Source organism: Dendrobates tinctorius, unplaced genomic scaffold (genome assembly GCF_039654945.1).
Source record: "Dendrobates tinctorius isolate UK_male_01 unplaced genomic scaffold, ASM3965494v1 ptg000232l, whole genome shotgun sequence".
Classification (NCBI taxonomy): domain Eukaryota; kingdom Metazoa; phylum Chordata; class Amphibia; order Anura; family Dendrobatidae; genus Dendrobates; species Dendrobates tinctorius.
Genome location: NW_027361899.1, coordinates 17108285 through 17123300, shown reverse-complemented (window position 1 = coordinate 17123300; position 15016 = coordinate 17108285). Strand labels below are relative to the sequence as shown.

General features: G+C 45.0%; 1 protein-coding gene across 2 annotated transcripts in view; it reads left to right on the top strand.

Annotated features, from left to right (window-relative positions):
• Nucleotides 1–14885, top strand: part of XDH (xanthine dehydrogenase) — a 71200-nt gene extending 56315 nt beyond the window's left edge. For both annotated transcript variants that reach the window (XM_073556365.1, XM_073556366.1), the window contains 4 exons: nt 749–814; nt 4680–4868; nt 6218–6385; nt 14490–14885. In XM_073556365.1, coding sequence (XP_073412466.1) covers nt 749–814; nt 4680–4868; nt 6218–6385; nt 14490–14540 — 474 coding nt within the window. In that variant the 3' untranslated portion in view covers nt 14541–14885. The remainder of the gene's footprint in view (nt 1–748; nt 815–4679; nt 4869–6217; nt 6386–14489) is intronic.
• The last annotated feature ends 131 nt before the right edge of the window (nt 14886–15016 follow it).

Sequence of the window (15016 nt, the reverse complement as noted above, 5' to 3'; positions counted from 1 at the left end):
GGCCACCAGCCTTACTGTTCTCTAGTTATACCCTAAGCTGTTCCCTCCCCCAGAAGGCCAGGGACATAAATGCTAGTGTATAAACGTGCAAGCCAAACAGGGTTAACAAAAAGCAACTTACATACAAAACATTCACCAAAAAAGGTAGAGAACAATTTAGGGAACGATAGAAATGTAAAAAATCAAATGGGAATAGGACAATGAGGAAAGCATACGCCTAAAAACTGCATATAATAATCTCAGGCAGCAACAACGATCTCCAATTCAGCACAGCGAGTCTAAGGAGCTAGAAAGTAAAACTTTTAATGGGGAGGAAGAGAATGTCTGGCCAGATTTTATAGGGAGAGGAAATGACCAGGTCAGGGACAGCTGTGAGATGGAGCTGCATATTTCTAACCAGCATAGAAAGGGTCGTTAACCTCTTCAGCACCAAAGGAAACAATCCATTTAGTATGAAACACAAATGCACAGGCTAACACCAGATCTCCTAGGAGGCTGTGACCCACTCGTGACATTTATACAACCACCACTAGGAGGAGCTCACCGCATAGGCGAGTTTATTGAATAGGGTCAGTATAAGAAAGTATGATGTAAGCTCCCTCTAGTGGTGACTGCAGGCAACTAGACTTTAATCATTTATTTCTATGGTTTTGCAGGAGGTTTGGAGCTCTGGACCAGAAAAATGGAGCTCCGTATGAAATGACAGGTGCACAATATGTGATATTCAGTCTTTTATTATTTTTTTCAGAACTTGCGTACAGATATAGTGATGGATGTTGGTATAAGCCTTAACCCGGCAATTGATATAGGGCAGGTGGGTGACAATGTTCTTACAATCTATGTATCCGCCATGTTAGATGTGGATCACACCAGTACTAAAGAGCGGAAATGTAAATTAGACATTTCTTACTATGAGAGTTTCACTTCTCTCCGTTATCTCCTCGCTGTTGCAGTCATGCAGCTATTGTGCTTGCTCTGGGGTTGCTACAATATCATTGACTAGTTATCGCGTTTTTACATGAGCTTCTTCTATACTCATGAATGCGTTCTTGGCACATGATAGGAAGTCCTTGCACTAAAGCGTTAGTCCACTTAGGTTACTTTGGCAACCACAGAGCAAGCACAATATTTCCATTAAGGGCTTATACTCATTTGCAAGAAAAATGGACCAGTGCAATCCGATGAAAACAAAGATAGGATCGCACTCTGACATGTTATTCTATGGTTCCCGGCTCATTTGCAATTTTTTCTTAGCTCATATCGGACTGAGAAAAAAAGAAAAAAAAAAATCACATTATGCTGCGAATGTCCTCGTATAACAGATGAGACTTGCCAATGGAAGTCAATGGGTGTGATTAAAATAAAATAAAATCAGACAGCACATATACCATGTGAGTGTTGTCCGATTTTTATGCACCCAGCTTCTAGAAAACATGACATTTCATCAGCCGTGTACAGCAAAATCAGTGTGACAATAGGATATATAAAGATGTCAGTGACATAATTAGTGCAGTGCATTTGTAGCTTACTGTACATGTAATTAATAAATCAATACATTACAGAAAAAGACATGGGATCCCCCGAAATTTTGTTAACCAGCAGAGGGAGAGTGGACAGCTGAGGACTGATGTTTATAGCCTGGGAAGGAGTAATAAGCATGGAGCTTCCAAGGCTATTAATATCTCACAGCTGTCTAGTTAGCCTTTACTGGTTATTCAAATCTCGGACCCCCCCAAAAAAGTGACGGTAGGCCCCCTATAATTAATAACCAGCAAAGGCTAGGCAGACAGCTGCTGGCTGATATTAATAGGCTAGGAATGGGCCATCAAGCCCAGGGGTTAGTAATGTAGCGGCTTCTATAAAACGCCCCCATTACTAACCCCATAGTCATATTGTAAATAAAAAAAACTATCATGATCCCAGTGCAGGTTTTGACCTGCACATCAGGGGTTAATGTCTTGAGCTCAGTGCAGGCTTTGACCTACATGCCTGGGGTTAATCATTATGGCCTCTCTTTGATTCAGGGGGAGCTTCTTATAGCCCTGGGAAACTCCAATCCCTGTCAGTTATACTTTTGCCTTTGGCCGGGTGTGGTGACCCCTGTGTGCCTGTGCTTGTTCATTGTCTTCTAGCTTGCTTTTATGGTTCTGACCCGGTTCTGTCCCCCTTGTGAGTTTGCCTGTTGATTCTGTACTGTATATCTGTTTCTCTGGTTTCTGACTTCTTGGCTACGTCCTGACTATCCGTTCTGTCTAAATCCTTTGGTATTGTCATGCTATCTCGTGCTTTGACCCCGGCCTGATCTGGTTTATGTCCCTGTCTATGCCCCTTGGTAACTTTGTCCCGTAGCTACCTTTCTAGGAGTTTTCCTGCAGCTCCTAGCTCTCTGAAGTTTAGGCCACGCCCATAGCAATCACGTGCTTCAGGTCCTGTGGGTCTGAAGCACGCATCTTCACTGTTGCTGCCCGCTCCACAGGTATCTTAGAGCACAGTTTGTCTTACTCAGGACATGCGCACTGGCTCAGTGAGCCAGTGCAGTGCGGTGTTCCTGACATTAACACCCAGAATAAAGTCCTTTAATTGAAATAAAGACACTGACACCTTTATTTTAATAAAGATAAAAAAATAAAGTTATACTCACCTTTACACCTAATTATCAGGATCCTGTCAGCGCCGGTGGGCTGCCGCGGCTGAACAGGGTAATTCACAAAGACTACGGGAGGACCCGGGGTCTGATACTGCAGGGAAAGTTCAGACAACAGGACCTGCGACACTGAAAGTAGTTTAGCAGTACAAAGACCTACGATCATGTGACCACAGGGGGCGTGGCTTAGCGTGCTGCTGCAGGATAGGGTTCTATTACAGGAATCCTGGAGCAAAGGCTAGGGAAACTCAAGTGGGGGTCATACACGGGGAGGACGGCGCAGTACCAGAGGGACAAGCAGAGAATAGTCAAAACGTAAGCAACGAATCATACACAGAGATAGCAACGCAGTACAAGGGAGGCAGTCAGAGAGTAGTCAGGTCCAAGGCAAAAGAGTCATACACGGGAATAGCAGAGCAGTACAAAAGGAACAGGCAGAACTCATAACAGGGACAGAACCGGATCAAAACCAAGCAAGCATAAAGTATCACAGTCACAAAGCACACCAGGGTCACACACTCGGCCAAGGGTCTGAGTATAAGCGACAAGGAGTGAGCCCACAATGAGGCTATAAAAAGCTCAGAGTGAGACTGTCCAGATTAACCTCTAAACTACCTGATCCCACAAACTCAGCAGATCATGACACTAATCCACTGAAGCCCATGTCCCCTGTAAAAAACTAAAAATAATAAACAGCCATATTCCTCACCTGTCTGACATGAAGATGATCCTCAGATGCCCATGTCTGCTGCAATAAAAAATATTACCATATTCCTTACCTCTCTGACGATAAGATAATTAATTTGTCCCTTGACGAGTCTAGCTCTGCTACATCTAGATGCCTTGCTTAACGGTGGCATGATGTGAGCGTTCAGCCTGGCAGCCAGCAGAGACACTGAATTGCGCATGCTATCACAGCATCAGTGCCTTGTGGTATCGTGAGAAAAGTGAACAGAGTTCATAGCCAATGGTGTCCGTTCACGTCAATAATGTTACTGCTAGCAAGAGAACTTTCTTATGCCCTAGCGGTGATATCAGTGAGGTGAACAAAGTTCATCGGCTAAGAACTCCTCTCACCTTATTCACGTTACTGCGAGACACTGATGGTGATCTTTTACACGGGACATGGGCTTAAGTGGATGAGGCACACAGCTGAGTATAGCTTTCCTTTTTTTATTAGAATAAAAGGTGTCAGTGTCTTTATTTCAATTAAAGGACTTTATTCTGGGTGTTTTTTATTTTCAATATGAATATGGGGTTAGTATTGGGGGTGTCTTATAGATGCCTCTGGCCTTGATGTTAGCTGCCAATACAAACCTTACATCACTTCCCAGTATACACCTCTGAGCTGATATTAACCAATATCCATGGCCCCTTCCCAGTGTATTAATATTAGCTCACAGCTGTCTGCCTAGCCTTTGCTGGTTATTAATTATAGAGGGACCCTACGTCATTTTTTTGGGGAGGGCCCCCATTTTAGTAACCAGTAGAGGCTAAGTGTACAGATGGCTAAGTGAGCAGATATTAACAGCTTGGGAAGCTCCATGTGCATTACCCCCTTACCAGGCTATAAACATCAGCCACCAACTGTCCGTTTTCCCTCTGCTGGTTAATCAGAGAGATCTCATGCCATTTTTTTCTGTAATTTATTTACAGTACTAATTATATATGTGACTCATGTTTCTATCTATATATGTATTGAAGAAAATTTACTTTGCAAGTGATCTTTAAATGACAGAGAATTACTCTATGTAAAAGTTAATATTAAAATCGCATTGCATACGGATGCTAGGTGAGAAACGCATTGTACTCACATGAAAAATCACTTGCCACATGCATGACACTCATCTGAATTTTCAGGATCAACATCGGACTGATTTTATTCACGCTGATGGGTATGAGCCCTAAGCGTAAAGAGTTGATGAAAGAAGGAATAAGAGAAATGATACCATTAAATACTTTGTCGATCCGAGACATAAGCAGTTGATTCCTACATTAGCAGACAATCTGTATAATTATTGTGTCACATTCTCAGATTGAAGGGGCTTTTGTCCAAGGACTCGGACTTTTTACGTTGGAAGAGTTAAAATATTCCCCGGACGGTAACCTTTACACACGAGGCCCCGGGATGTACAAGATCCCAGCGTTCGGTGACATCCCAGACGAGTTTAACGTGTCACTTCTTAGGGACTGTCCAAACAGCAAAGCGATCTACTCATCGAAGGTACGACCATCGTGCTAGAGTAAAAAACTCACTAATAGAAGTTAATGAGTCGTCCTCCTCTGTCTAGAAATTGTATTTAACTGTTACTTGTTATCTGTGTATGGGAAAGCTGAGGGATGATATCGCTTCCTTTATGGCTATTAAAAGTTACATTTGTCACACATGTATCAAAGTTTATATAATGACAAAATGCCTGCAGCCACCAACAGGGGGAGCTGACTGCATACAGATTTATACAGCCACCACTAGGGGGAGCTCACTGCATACAGATATATACAGTCACCACTGGGGGGAACTCACTGCATACAGATTTATACAGACACCACTAGGGGGAACTCACTGCATACAGATTTATACAGACACCACTAGGGGGAGCTCACTGCATACAGATTTATACAGCCACCACTAGAGGGAGCTCACTACATACAAATTTATACAGAGACCACTAGAGGGAGCTCACTACATACAGATTTATACAGTCACCACTAGGGGGAGCTCATTACATGCAGATTTATACAGACACCACTAGGGGGAGCTCACTACATACAAATTTATACAGAGACCACTAGAAGGAGCTCACTACATACAGATTTATACAGAGACCACTAGAGGGAGCTCACTACATACAGATTTATACAGAGACCACTAGAGGGAGCTCTCTACATACAGATTTATACAGTCACCACTAGAGGGCGCTCACTACATACAGATTTATACAGCCACCACTAGGGGGAGCTCACTACATACAAATTTATACAGAGACCACTAGAGGGAGCTCACTACATACAGATTTATACAGAGACCACTAGAGGGAGCTCACTACATACAGATTTATACAGCCACCACTAGAGGGCGCTCACTACATACAGCTTTATACAGCCACCACTAGGGGGAGCTCACTGCATACAGATTTATACAGTCACCACTAGGGGGAGTTCACTACATACAGATTTATACAGCCACCACTAGAGGGAGCTCACTACATACAGATTTATACAACAACCACTAGAGGGAGCTGACTACAAACAGACATACAGCCACCACTAGAAGAAGCTCGTGCCATACTAAATTATTCAGAGTGTTAACTCAATAGGAGCTGTAAAAACATCCATATATTGAGCTCCTGTTAGTGATGAATTGCAGGAAACATGATGACTGTGTTGGAAAGCAAGGGAAGTCTTACAGTGTCTTTCCTGTCTCTCAGGATCTTTTGAGTTTTCATGGTGAATTATGACTAATAAGATCAGTAGTACTTCCACAATGGAGGTCACAGTCACATGACATGAGTGATACACTGTTGCAGACTCTTATTTATATTGATACGTTGTATCATTGCATTTCCTATCTAGGCGATCGGGGAGCCTCCACTCTTCTTATCGGCTTCCATATTTTATGCCATTAAAGACGCCATTATGTCGGCCAGAGCAGAGTCTGGCATCACTGGGATGTTTAGACTGGACAGTCCGGCCACTCCGGAGAGGATCCGTAACGCCTGCATGGATCAATTCACCAAACTGGTAGGAGCATAGGAGGAGATGCCGTACGGTTTAATACTCAATGGTCTTAACTCTCATATATGAAGGCTTAAATTATCATGCAATACTAGTCTTGAAAATTTCTTCAACTTTCTTATACACTTTGTGTATTAATTCCTCAGCAATTTTAAGACCGCTGTTTGCTGTCAGTACATGGAAACCAAGTTATATAATCTAATATTTATCACAGCTGAGGATTTGGTTTTAACGGTGTTGTCATGGCACAGTTGTAAGATATCCCAGGGCTATGGGCTCCTTACCCATCCCTAAAGCTAGAGATGCCCTAGCTATCCCTGCTCCTCGCATTATTTCTGATGTGAAGAGGCCAGGGCCACATGCCTTGCTGAACTCCTAAATCAGCCCATATCTGTCCCCTCCTTCACCCAGGAAAGTGGGAAGTAATAATGTATAAGAATACACAAACCAGACTGACAAGGAACAAGGGAAGGTGTACAGGGATAAATGAAAATACCTATCATAATATGCACTGAAAACAGAGTGGAACAACAGGATTTAAAGGAAGGAATAAAGAAACAGGAGAGGATGAGGCTATGTACACAGACAAGTCACCAAACAACAGTCTTCAGAATAACACTCCAAAACGCTTCCTCAAACAACCAACACCTCCAGCTCCAGAACCAGGCCGTATCAAACTAACACAGGCAATCCTGGATTGCCAGAGGCCAGTATATATATAGCAGTGGGGAGTGGCCAACACTGAACAGCTGAGACCAACAAAGCAGTAAAGCTCTAGCAGATTTCAACTGAGCAGATTAACCCCTGTGCTCCTAGCAGATATTTACACGGCTTAATATGACGGTGAATAATCAGTGTAGGAGTACAAGAAAGCAGACACCGTGGCCTTCTAGCCCCTCTTTGTCTCGGTAAACTCGTGACAGGTGTACAGTAGATGAATCGGCCCCAAAGTGTTTTTTGATTGCACACATTTCAAAAGTGAAGCGCATCACCTGCCTGCTGACTGCTTAAAAACAATCTAACATATAATTACCAATAAACTCTGTCACACACTTCCGGCACTTGCGTCACTTCCACAATGCAACAACAACCGGAAGCTGTGACAGAGCCGACCGCCATATTGGAACACCCAAGTTATGGGTATTCCGATGTGGCGGCCGGGATTCATATCCCCCGCCAAGCCGCGCGTGCATCGCTCATGGTTGAGCCGCCCACCGGCTGATCCAATAAGCGGTGCCGGGCGGGATTCAAATCCCCCGCCAAGGTGCGCGGCACCGCTCATTGGCTGAATCACCCCTGGCTGCGCGTCTTTGGCAGGAGATTCAAATCCCGCGCGGCATCGCTCATTGGCTCAGCCGGCGGGGCATTTGAATATGTAAAAAATAGAATTAAAATAAAAAATATTTATATACTCACCCTCCGACGGCCCCCGATCTCCTCTTCACGCGCCCGGCATCTTCCGTTCCCAGTAATGCTTTGCGCGAAACACCGCTGATGACGTCGTGCTCTCGCGAGAGTGACAACATCTCCGGCCCTTTGCGCTAAGCATTACTGGGACCGGAAGATGCCGGGCCCGTGGAGAGAGCAGGGACAGTCAGGGGGGCGTCAGAAGGTGAGTATATAACTATTTTTTATTTTAACAGAAGAGCAGCACACATGGAATTACAGGGGTCTCCAACTGGCAGGAGAATGGACCCCATCTGTGGCGTGGTGTTGTGAGTTCATTTTCCCCTTCACTACTGAGGCCCGATGAACTCCCTCTTCTGGTAAGGAAAGGTAGTGAGCCTGATTATCAGGCACCTGAGCCTAATGATGATGACTGGCTGAGTGGAGTTACAGACTGGATATAAGGCTCCCGACGCCCTCCTGCCCTGCGGGTGATTTCTATGTGGGATCCTTGGAGACCAGTCTGAATTCCTGCTCTTCTAAAGCTAAGTTTTTCTTCGCTGCTTTTTGCATTTGTGCTTTGACCTTGTTTGCTTTGTTTTTCTGGATTTCTGCCATTCCCTGCTGGGGTGAGCTGAATTCCTTTAGCTCTGTCTTCTCAAATTACTGGAGTGTTGATATAGTTTTTGAAGCCTAGCTGCTTCAGGGTCTTTTTCCATATCAGCTGTTGGCTTATGTCTTTGATAGGGTTTTTGGCAGATTGCAGACAGCAACCGTCCTTTCCTGTCCTGTTTAGTTTAGCTTGGGCCCCATCGTTTGCTCAGCCTATCTTTCTATCTGTGTGAGTGTTTTTTCATCTTGCTTCACCGTCATTATATGTTGGTGGCTGCCTTTTACTTTGGGGTCTGCTCTGGGGCAGTTTAGATTTCCTTTTCTGTCTTTAGGCTATTTAGCTCTCCGGCTGTGATCGAGGGGTCTAGGGCACCGTAGGAACCCCCCACGGCTACTGTTAGTTGTGTTGATAGGTTCAGGGGTCTGCAATCTGATAGTTGCCAACTTCTCTGGTTTTCTGGACGTAGCTTCTATTTTTGTGTCTGCCTCCTACGGTGACTCATTCATAACAAAATCACCCGCCATACCGCAGATCCTAGGGTACTCAATAGCAGGAAAGAATTGTAAAAAAAAAAAAAAAAAAGTGTATATTTTTTCCTCTATATCTCTGAGGCCGTAGGGGGATTTTTTTTCTCTCAATGGAGATAAAGCAATTGTCTGATCGTGTGGAGCAGCTCGCTGCGGAAGTGCGGGGAATTTCCGCCTACCTTGCTCATTCACATGCTGCTGAACCAAAGATTCCTACACCTGATGTATTTTTTGGGGATCGGTCTAAATTTTTGAATTTCAAAAATAATTGTAAATTATTTTTTGCCTTGAAACCTAACTCGTCAGGGAGCTCCGTGCAGCAGGTTAAAATTGTCATCTCTTTGCTGCGTGGCGATCCCCAGGATTGGGCGTTTTCTTTGAAACCAGATGATCCTATTCTGACTAATGTGAACGCATTTTTTCAAGCCTTGGGGTTGTTGTATGACGAACCTAATGCCTTTGATCAGGCTGAAAAGACCCTGCTGGCATTGAACCAGGGTCGGGATTCTGCAGAATTGTACTGTCAAAAATTCCGAAAGTGGGCGGTACTTACTACATGGAATGATAATGCCTTGGCTGCTCTCTTTCGGAAGGGTTTGTCAGAAGCCGTAAAAGATACTATGGTGGGATTTCCTGTTCCCTCTGGTCTTGACGATTCTATGTCATTAGCCATTGAGGTTGATAGGCGTTTGCGCGAACGCAAAACTGCACGAGAGGTGTTGCCACCTGTTGAACAAATGTCTGAACCTATGCAATGTGATTGAGTTTTCTCCAGAGAGCAGCGTCAGGAGTTCAGAAGGCGTAATAAGTTGTGTTTTTTCTGTGGAGATGCCTCGCATATTATTTCTGTCTGTACTAAACGAGAGAAACGCTTTGCACACACGTTTTCTGTTGGTGGTGTTCAACCTAAGTTTCTTCTTGCTATTGCTCTGATCTGCTCCCTGTCCACATTTTCCGCCAAGGCTTTTGTGGATTCGGGAGCAGCCCTAAACCTAATGGACTTGGATTTTGCTAAACGTTGTGAATTTCCGATGACACCTCTGCAGACGCCTATCCCTTTGAGGGGGATTGATGCTACTCCTTTGGCTAAAAATAAACCTCAGTTTTGGACCCAGGTGGTAATGCGGGTCGCCCCAGACCATCAAGAAAATTGCAGATTTTTGGTGTTGCATAATCTGCATGATACCATTGTTCTGGGGTTTCCCTGGTTACAAATTCATAATCCAGTTTTGGATTGGAAATCTGTGTCTGTGTTGAGTTGGGGTTGTCGGTGTGCCTTTAGTGAGGCTCCGGTGTTTTCCACCTCTCCTCAGTCGCATGATGTTCCTGATTATTTGGCGGACTTTTATGATGTATTTAGTGAGAATGAGTCTGCGTCTCTGCCTCCTCATAGGAGTTATGACTGTGCAATTGAACTGAGCCCGGGGTGTAAATTTCCCAAGGGTCGGCTCTTCAATTTATCTGTACCCGAGCACGAGGCTATGCGATCCTATATTAAGGAGGCGTTGGAGAAGGGTCATATTAGACCATCCTCGTCACCCTTAGGTGCCGGGTTTTTTTTGTAGCCAAAAAGGATGGATCATTAAGACCTTGTATTGATTATCGTGCCCTCAACAAAATTACTGTTAAATATCAGTATCCGTTACCCCTGATTTCGGATCTATTCTCTAGAGTTAAAGGTGCTTGCTGGTTTACCAAGCTTGACCTCAGGGGGCGTATAATCTTATTCGCATTAAGCATGGGGATGAATGGAAGATGGCGTTTAATACTCCGGAGGGACATTTTGAGTACCTGGTGATGCCTTTTGGGCTCACTAATGCCCCTTCTGTCTTCCAGTGCTTCATGAACGATATTTTCCGAGATTTTGTCGATAAATTTTTGATTATCTATCTGGATGATATTTTGATATTCTCCAAGGATTGGGATTCTCACGTGGAACATATTCGGACTGTGTTCCGGATCTTGAGGGAGAATTCCCTGTATATCAAAGGATCTAAATGCCTTTTTGGAGTACAGAGGATTTCTTTTTTGGGATTTATTTTGTCTCCGTCAACCATTGAAATGGACCCGGCCAAGGTACAGGCCATTTACGATTGGGTTCAACCCACTTCTTTGAAGGCTCTCCAGAAGTTTTTGGGTTTTGCTAATTTTTATCGGAAATTTATAGCAAAATTTTCTAGTATTGCCAAACCATTGACTGATTTGACTAAGAAGGGTGCTGATGTGTTGAATTGGTCTCCGGAGGCTGTTTCTTCCTTTCAGGAGCTGAAGCGAAGATTCACCTCTGCCCCGGTTTTGCGGCAACCTGATGTCTCACTTCCGTTCCAGGTAGAGGTGGATGCTTCTGAGATTGGTGCAGGAGCTGTTTTGTCCCAAAAGGACCCTGTAACATCTAAAATGAATCCCTGTGCTTTCTTTTCCCGAAAGTCCTCTCCATCTGAACGTAACTATGATGTGGGGAATCGGGAACTGTTGGCCATGAAATGGGCATTTGAGGAGTGGAGACATTGGTTGGAGGGAGCAAAGCATCAAGTCGTGGTCCTCACTGACCACAAGAATTTGATTTACCTAGAGTCAGCTAAGCGCTTGAACCCTAGACAGGCTAGGTGGGCCTTGTTTTTTACACGTTTTGATTTTGTGGTTTCTTTTCTTCCTGGAACTAAGAATGTCAAGGCTGACGCCCTCTCTAGGAGCTTCTTTGCTGATTCTCCTGTGGTGACCAAGCCTGCTACCATCTTAGGCGAAGGGGTAGTTCTTTCTGCCATCTGGCCTGATTTGAGACGTGCTCTGGAAGAGTTCCAGGAGGACAAACCTGAGCGTTGTCCCAGTGGAAAGTTGTATGTTCCTGACCAGTGGAAAAAGAGAGTGATGTCTGAAGTTCATTGCTCTGCTTTGGCTGGTCATCCAGGTATTTTTGGTACTAGAGATCTTGTGAGTCGGTCTTTTTGGTGGCCCTCCTTGTCTCGTGATGTCAGGAATTTTGTGCAGTCCTGTGGGACGTGCTCCCGGTCTAAATCGTGTTCTCGCTCTAGTGGGTTGTTGATGCCTTTGCCTGTCCCCAAGAGGCCATGGACCCATATTTCAATGGATTTCATCTCTGATATGCCTGCCTCTCAAAGGATGACTGTTATTTGGGTGATTTGTGATAGGTTCTCTAAGATGGTTCATCTTGTACCACTCCCTAAGTTGCCGTCTTCCTCTGAGTTGGTGCCCCTGTTTTTTCAACAGGTGGTTCGCTTGCACGGGATTCCTGAGAACATTGTATCTGACAGAGGAGTTCAGTTTGTGTCTAGATTTTGGAGAACTTTCTGTTCCAAGCTGGGAATTCAGTTGTCCTTCTCCTCTGCTTTTCACCCTCAGACCAATGGGCAGACAGAGAGAACAAACCAGACCTTGGAGTCATATTTGAGATGCTTTATTTCCGCTGATCAGGATGATTGGGATTCATTTTTGCCCTTGGCCGAATTTGCTTTAAATAATAGAGCTAGTTCTGCCAATTTGAGGTCACTTTTTTTTGTAACTTTGGGTTTCATCCTCGATTCTCTTCAGGGCAGGTGGAGCCCTCTGCCTGCCCAGGTGTTGACACTGTGGTGGAGAGAATGCACCGGATCTGGGACCAAGTGGTGGATAAGTTTTCTCTCTCCCAGGAAAAGGCCCAGCGGTTTTCCAACCGACATAGGACCATTGGTCCTCAGTTTAAAGTTGGTGATATGGTGTGATTATCATCAAAAAATATTGCTATGAAAGTGGCTTCTCCTAAGTTTAAGGCTAGATTTATTGGACCTTACAAGATTTTGGAGATTATTAATCTGGTCTCTTTTCGTTTGGCTCTTCCTGTCACATTTAAAATCCATAATGTGTTTCATAAGTCCTTGTTGAAGAGGTTTGTTGAACCAGTTGTTCCGGGGGTGGCACCTCCAGACCCTGTATTGGTTGAAGGTAACATGGAATATGAGGTAGAGAAAGTACTGGATTCTCGTCTGGTGAGACGGAGACTCCAGTGTTTGGTTAAGTGGAAGGGTTATGGTCAGTAGGATAATTCCTGGGTCTCTGCCTCTGATATTCATGCCAAAAGATTGGTGCGTGCCTTCCATCGGGCTCACCCTGATTGCCCTGGTGGCGTGGTTGAGGGTTCGGTGACCCCTCCTCAAGGGGGAGGTACTGTTGTGAGTTCATTTTCCCCTTCACTACTGAGGCCTGATGAACTCCCTCTTCTGGTAAGGAAAGGTAGTGTGCCTGATTATCAGGCACCTGAGCCTAATGATGATGACTGGCTGAGTGGAGTTACGGACTGGATATAAGGCTGCCGACGCCCTCCTGCCCTGCGGGTGATTTCTCTGTGGGATCCTTGGAGACCAGTCTGAATTCCTGCTCTTCTAAAGCTAAGTTTTTCTGCGCTGCTTTTTGCATTTGTGCTTTGACCTTGTTTGCTTTGTTTTTCTGGATTTCTGCCATTCCCTGCTGGGGTGAGCTGAATTCCTTTAGCTCTGTCTTCTCAAATTACTGGAGTGTTGATATAGTTTTTGAAGCCTAGCTGCTTCAGGGTCTTTTTCCATATCAGCTGTTGGCTTATGTCTTTGATAGGGTTTTTGGCAGATTGCAGACAGCAACCGTCCTTTCCTGTCCTGTTTAGTTTAGCTTGGGCCCCATCGTTTGCTCAGCCTATCTTTCTATCTGTGTGAGTGTTTTTTCATCTTGCTTCACCGTCATTATATGTTGGGGGCTGCCTTTTACTTTGGGGTCTGCTCTGGGGCAGTTTAGATTTCCTTTTCTGTCTTTAGGCTATTTAGCTCTCCGGCTGTGATCGAGGGGTCTAGGGCACCGTAGGAACCCCCCACGACTACTGCTAGTTGTGTTGATAGGTTCAGGGGTCTGCAATCTGATAGTTGCCAACTTCTCTGGTTTTCTGGACGTAGCTTCTATTTTTGTGTCTGCCTCCTACGGTGACTCATTCATGACAGCGTGGGGCGGGATAGAGGGGTGAGAGGGCCTTGCATACCAGGATTTGGGGGAATGAGGGGTCCCATGCATACCAGGATAGGGGGGTGAGGGGTAGCATGCATACCAGGAAAGGGGGGGTGAGGGGACCATGCATACCAGGATAGGGGGGTGAGAGGACCATGCATACCAGGATAGGGGGGGGTGAGGGGAAGCATGCATACCAGGATAGGGGGGGTGAGGGGTAGCATGCATACCAGGATAGGGGGGGTGAGAGGACCATGCATACCAGGATAGGGGGGTGAGAGGACCATGCATACCAGGATAGGGGGGGTGAGGGGTAGCATGCATACCAGGATAGGGGGGTGAGGGGACCAAGCATACCAGGATAGGGGAGTGAGAGGACCATGCATGCATTCAAATCCCATGCGGCACCGCTCATTGGCTCAGCTGGCGGGATGGGGGATTAAAATCCCCCACCAAAGCCGCGCGGATGTTCATTTCACCGCACTCCCGATGCAATAGCATCGGACCTATTTCTAGTAAAACAATTAGAATAGAAGTGAAAGTAGCAAAAATAATAATATGACCGTGAACTGTAAATTAATATACAGTAATAAATTTTCCCTTTATTTTTTTCCTGAAGTGTCCTGTCCCTGAACCTGGCACATTTAAACCATGGTCGATAAGAGTCTAAATCGGAGGAACGTGCACGCTCTTATAAACAGAATATAACGCCAACCTTTCTCCAGCGCCAATTGTGCCACTGTATCAGCGGAGGACTGAAGACCTGCAGATCGCGCACTGACTGTCCATGACATCTCAATCTGGAGTGACAGCCGTTACACCACCTGATATGGAGAACATCGTTCCATTGTAACCATGAGTTATGTTTGTATTTCGGATGTTTATGTATCAATGTCGCCCGGCCGCTCCCCGATCGGACACCAACAGAAGGGAGAAACAAGCCCAGACTGATCTCTACCCATGCACTGTACCTCACACTACGCAAACTCCAAAATTAAAGTTTATCTTCAACTAATCTCCAAGTTTCAGTGCTGAGTATTATTCTAATATCTTTATAGATTATTTCTAAAACAAAGCTACAAATCCTCAGCTTCTACAGCCAACAAACAATATAATTCTGCCTATCTGCAGCACCACTAGGGGGAG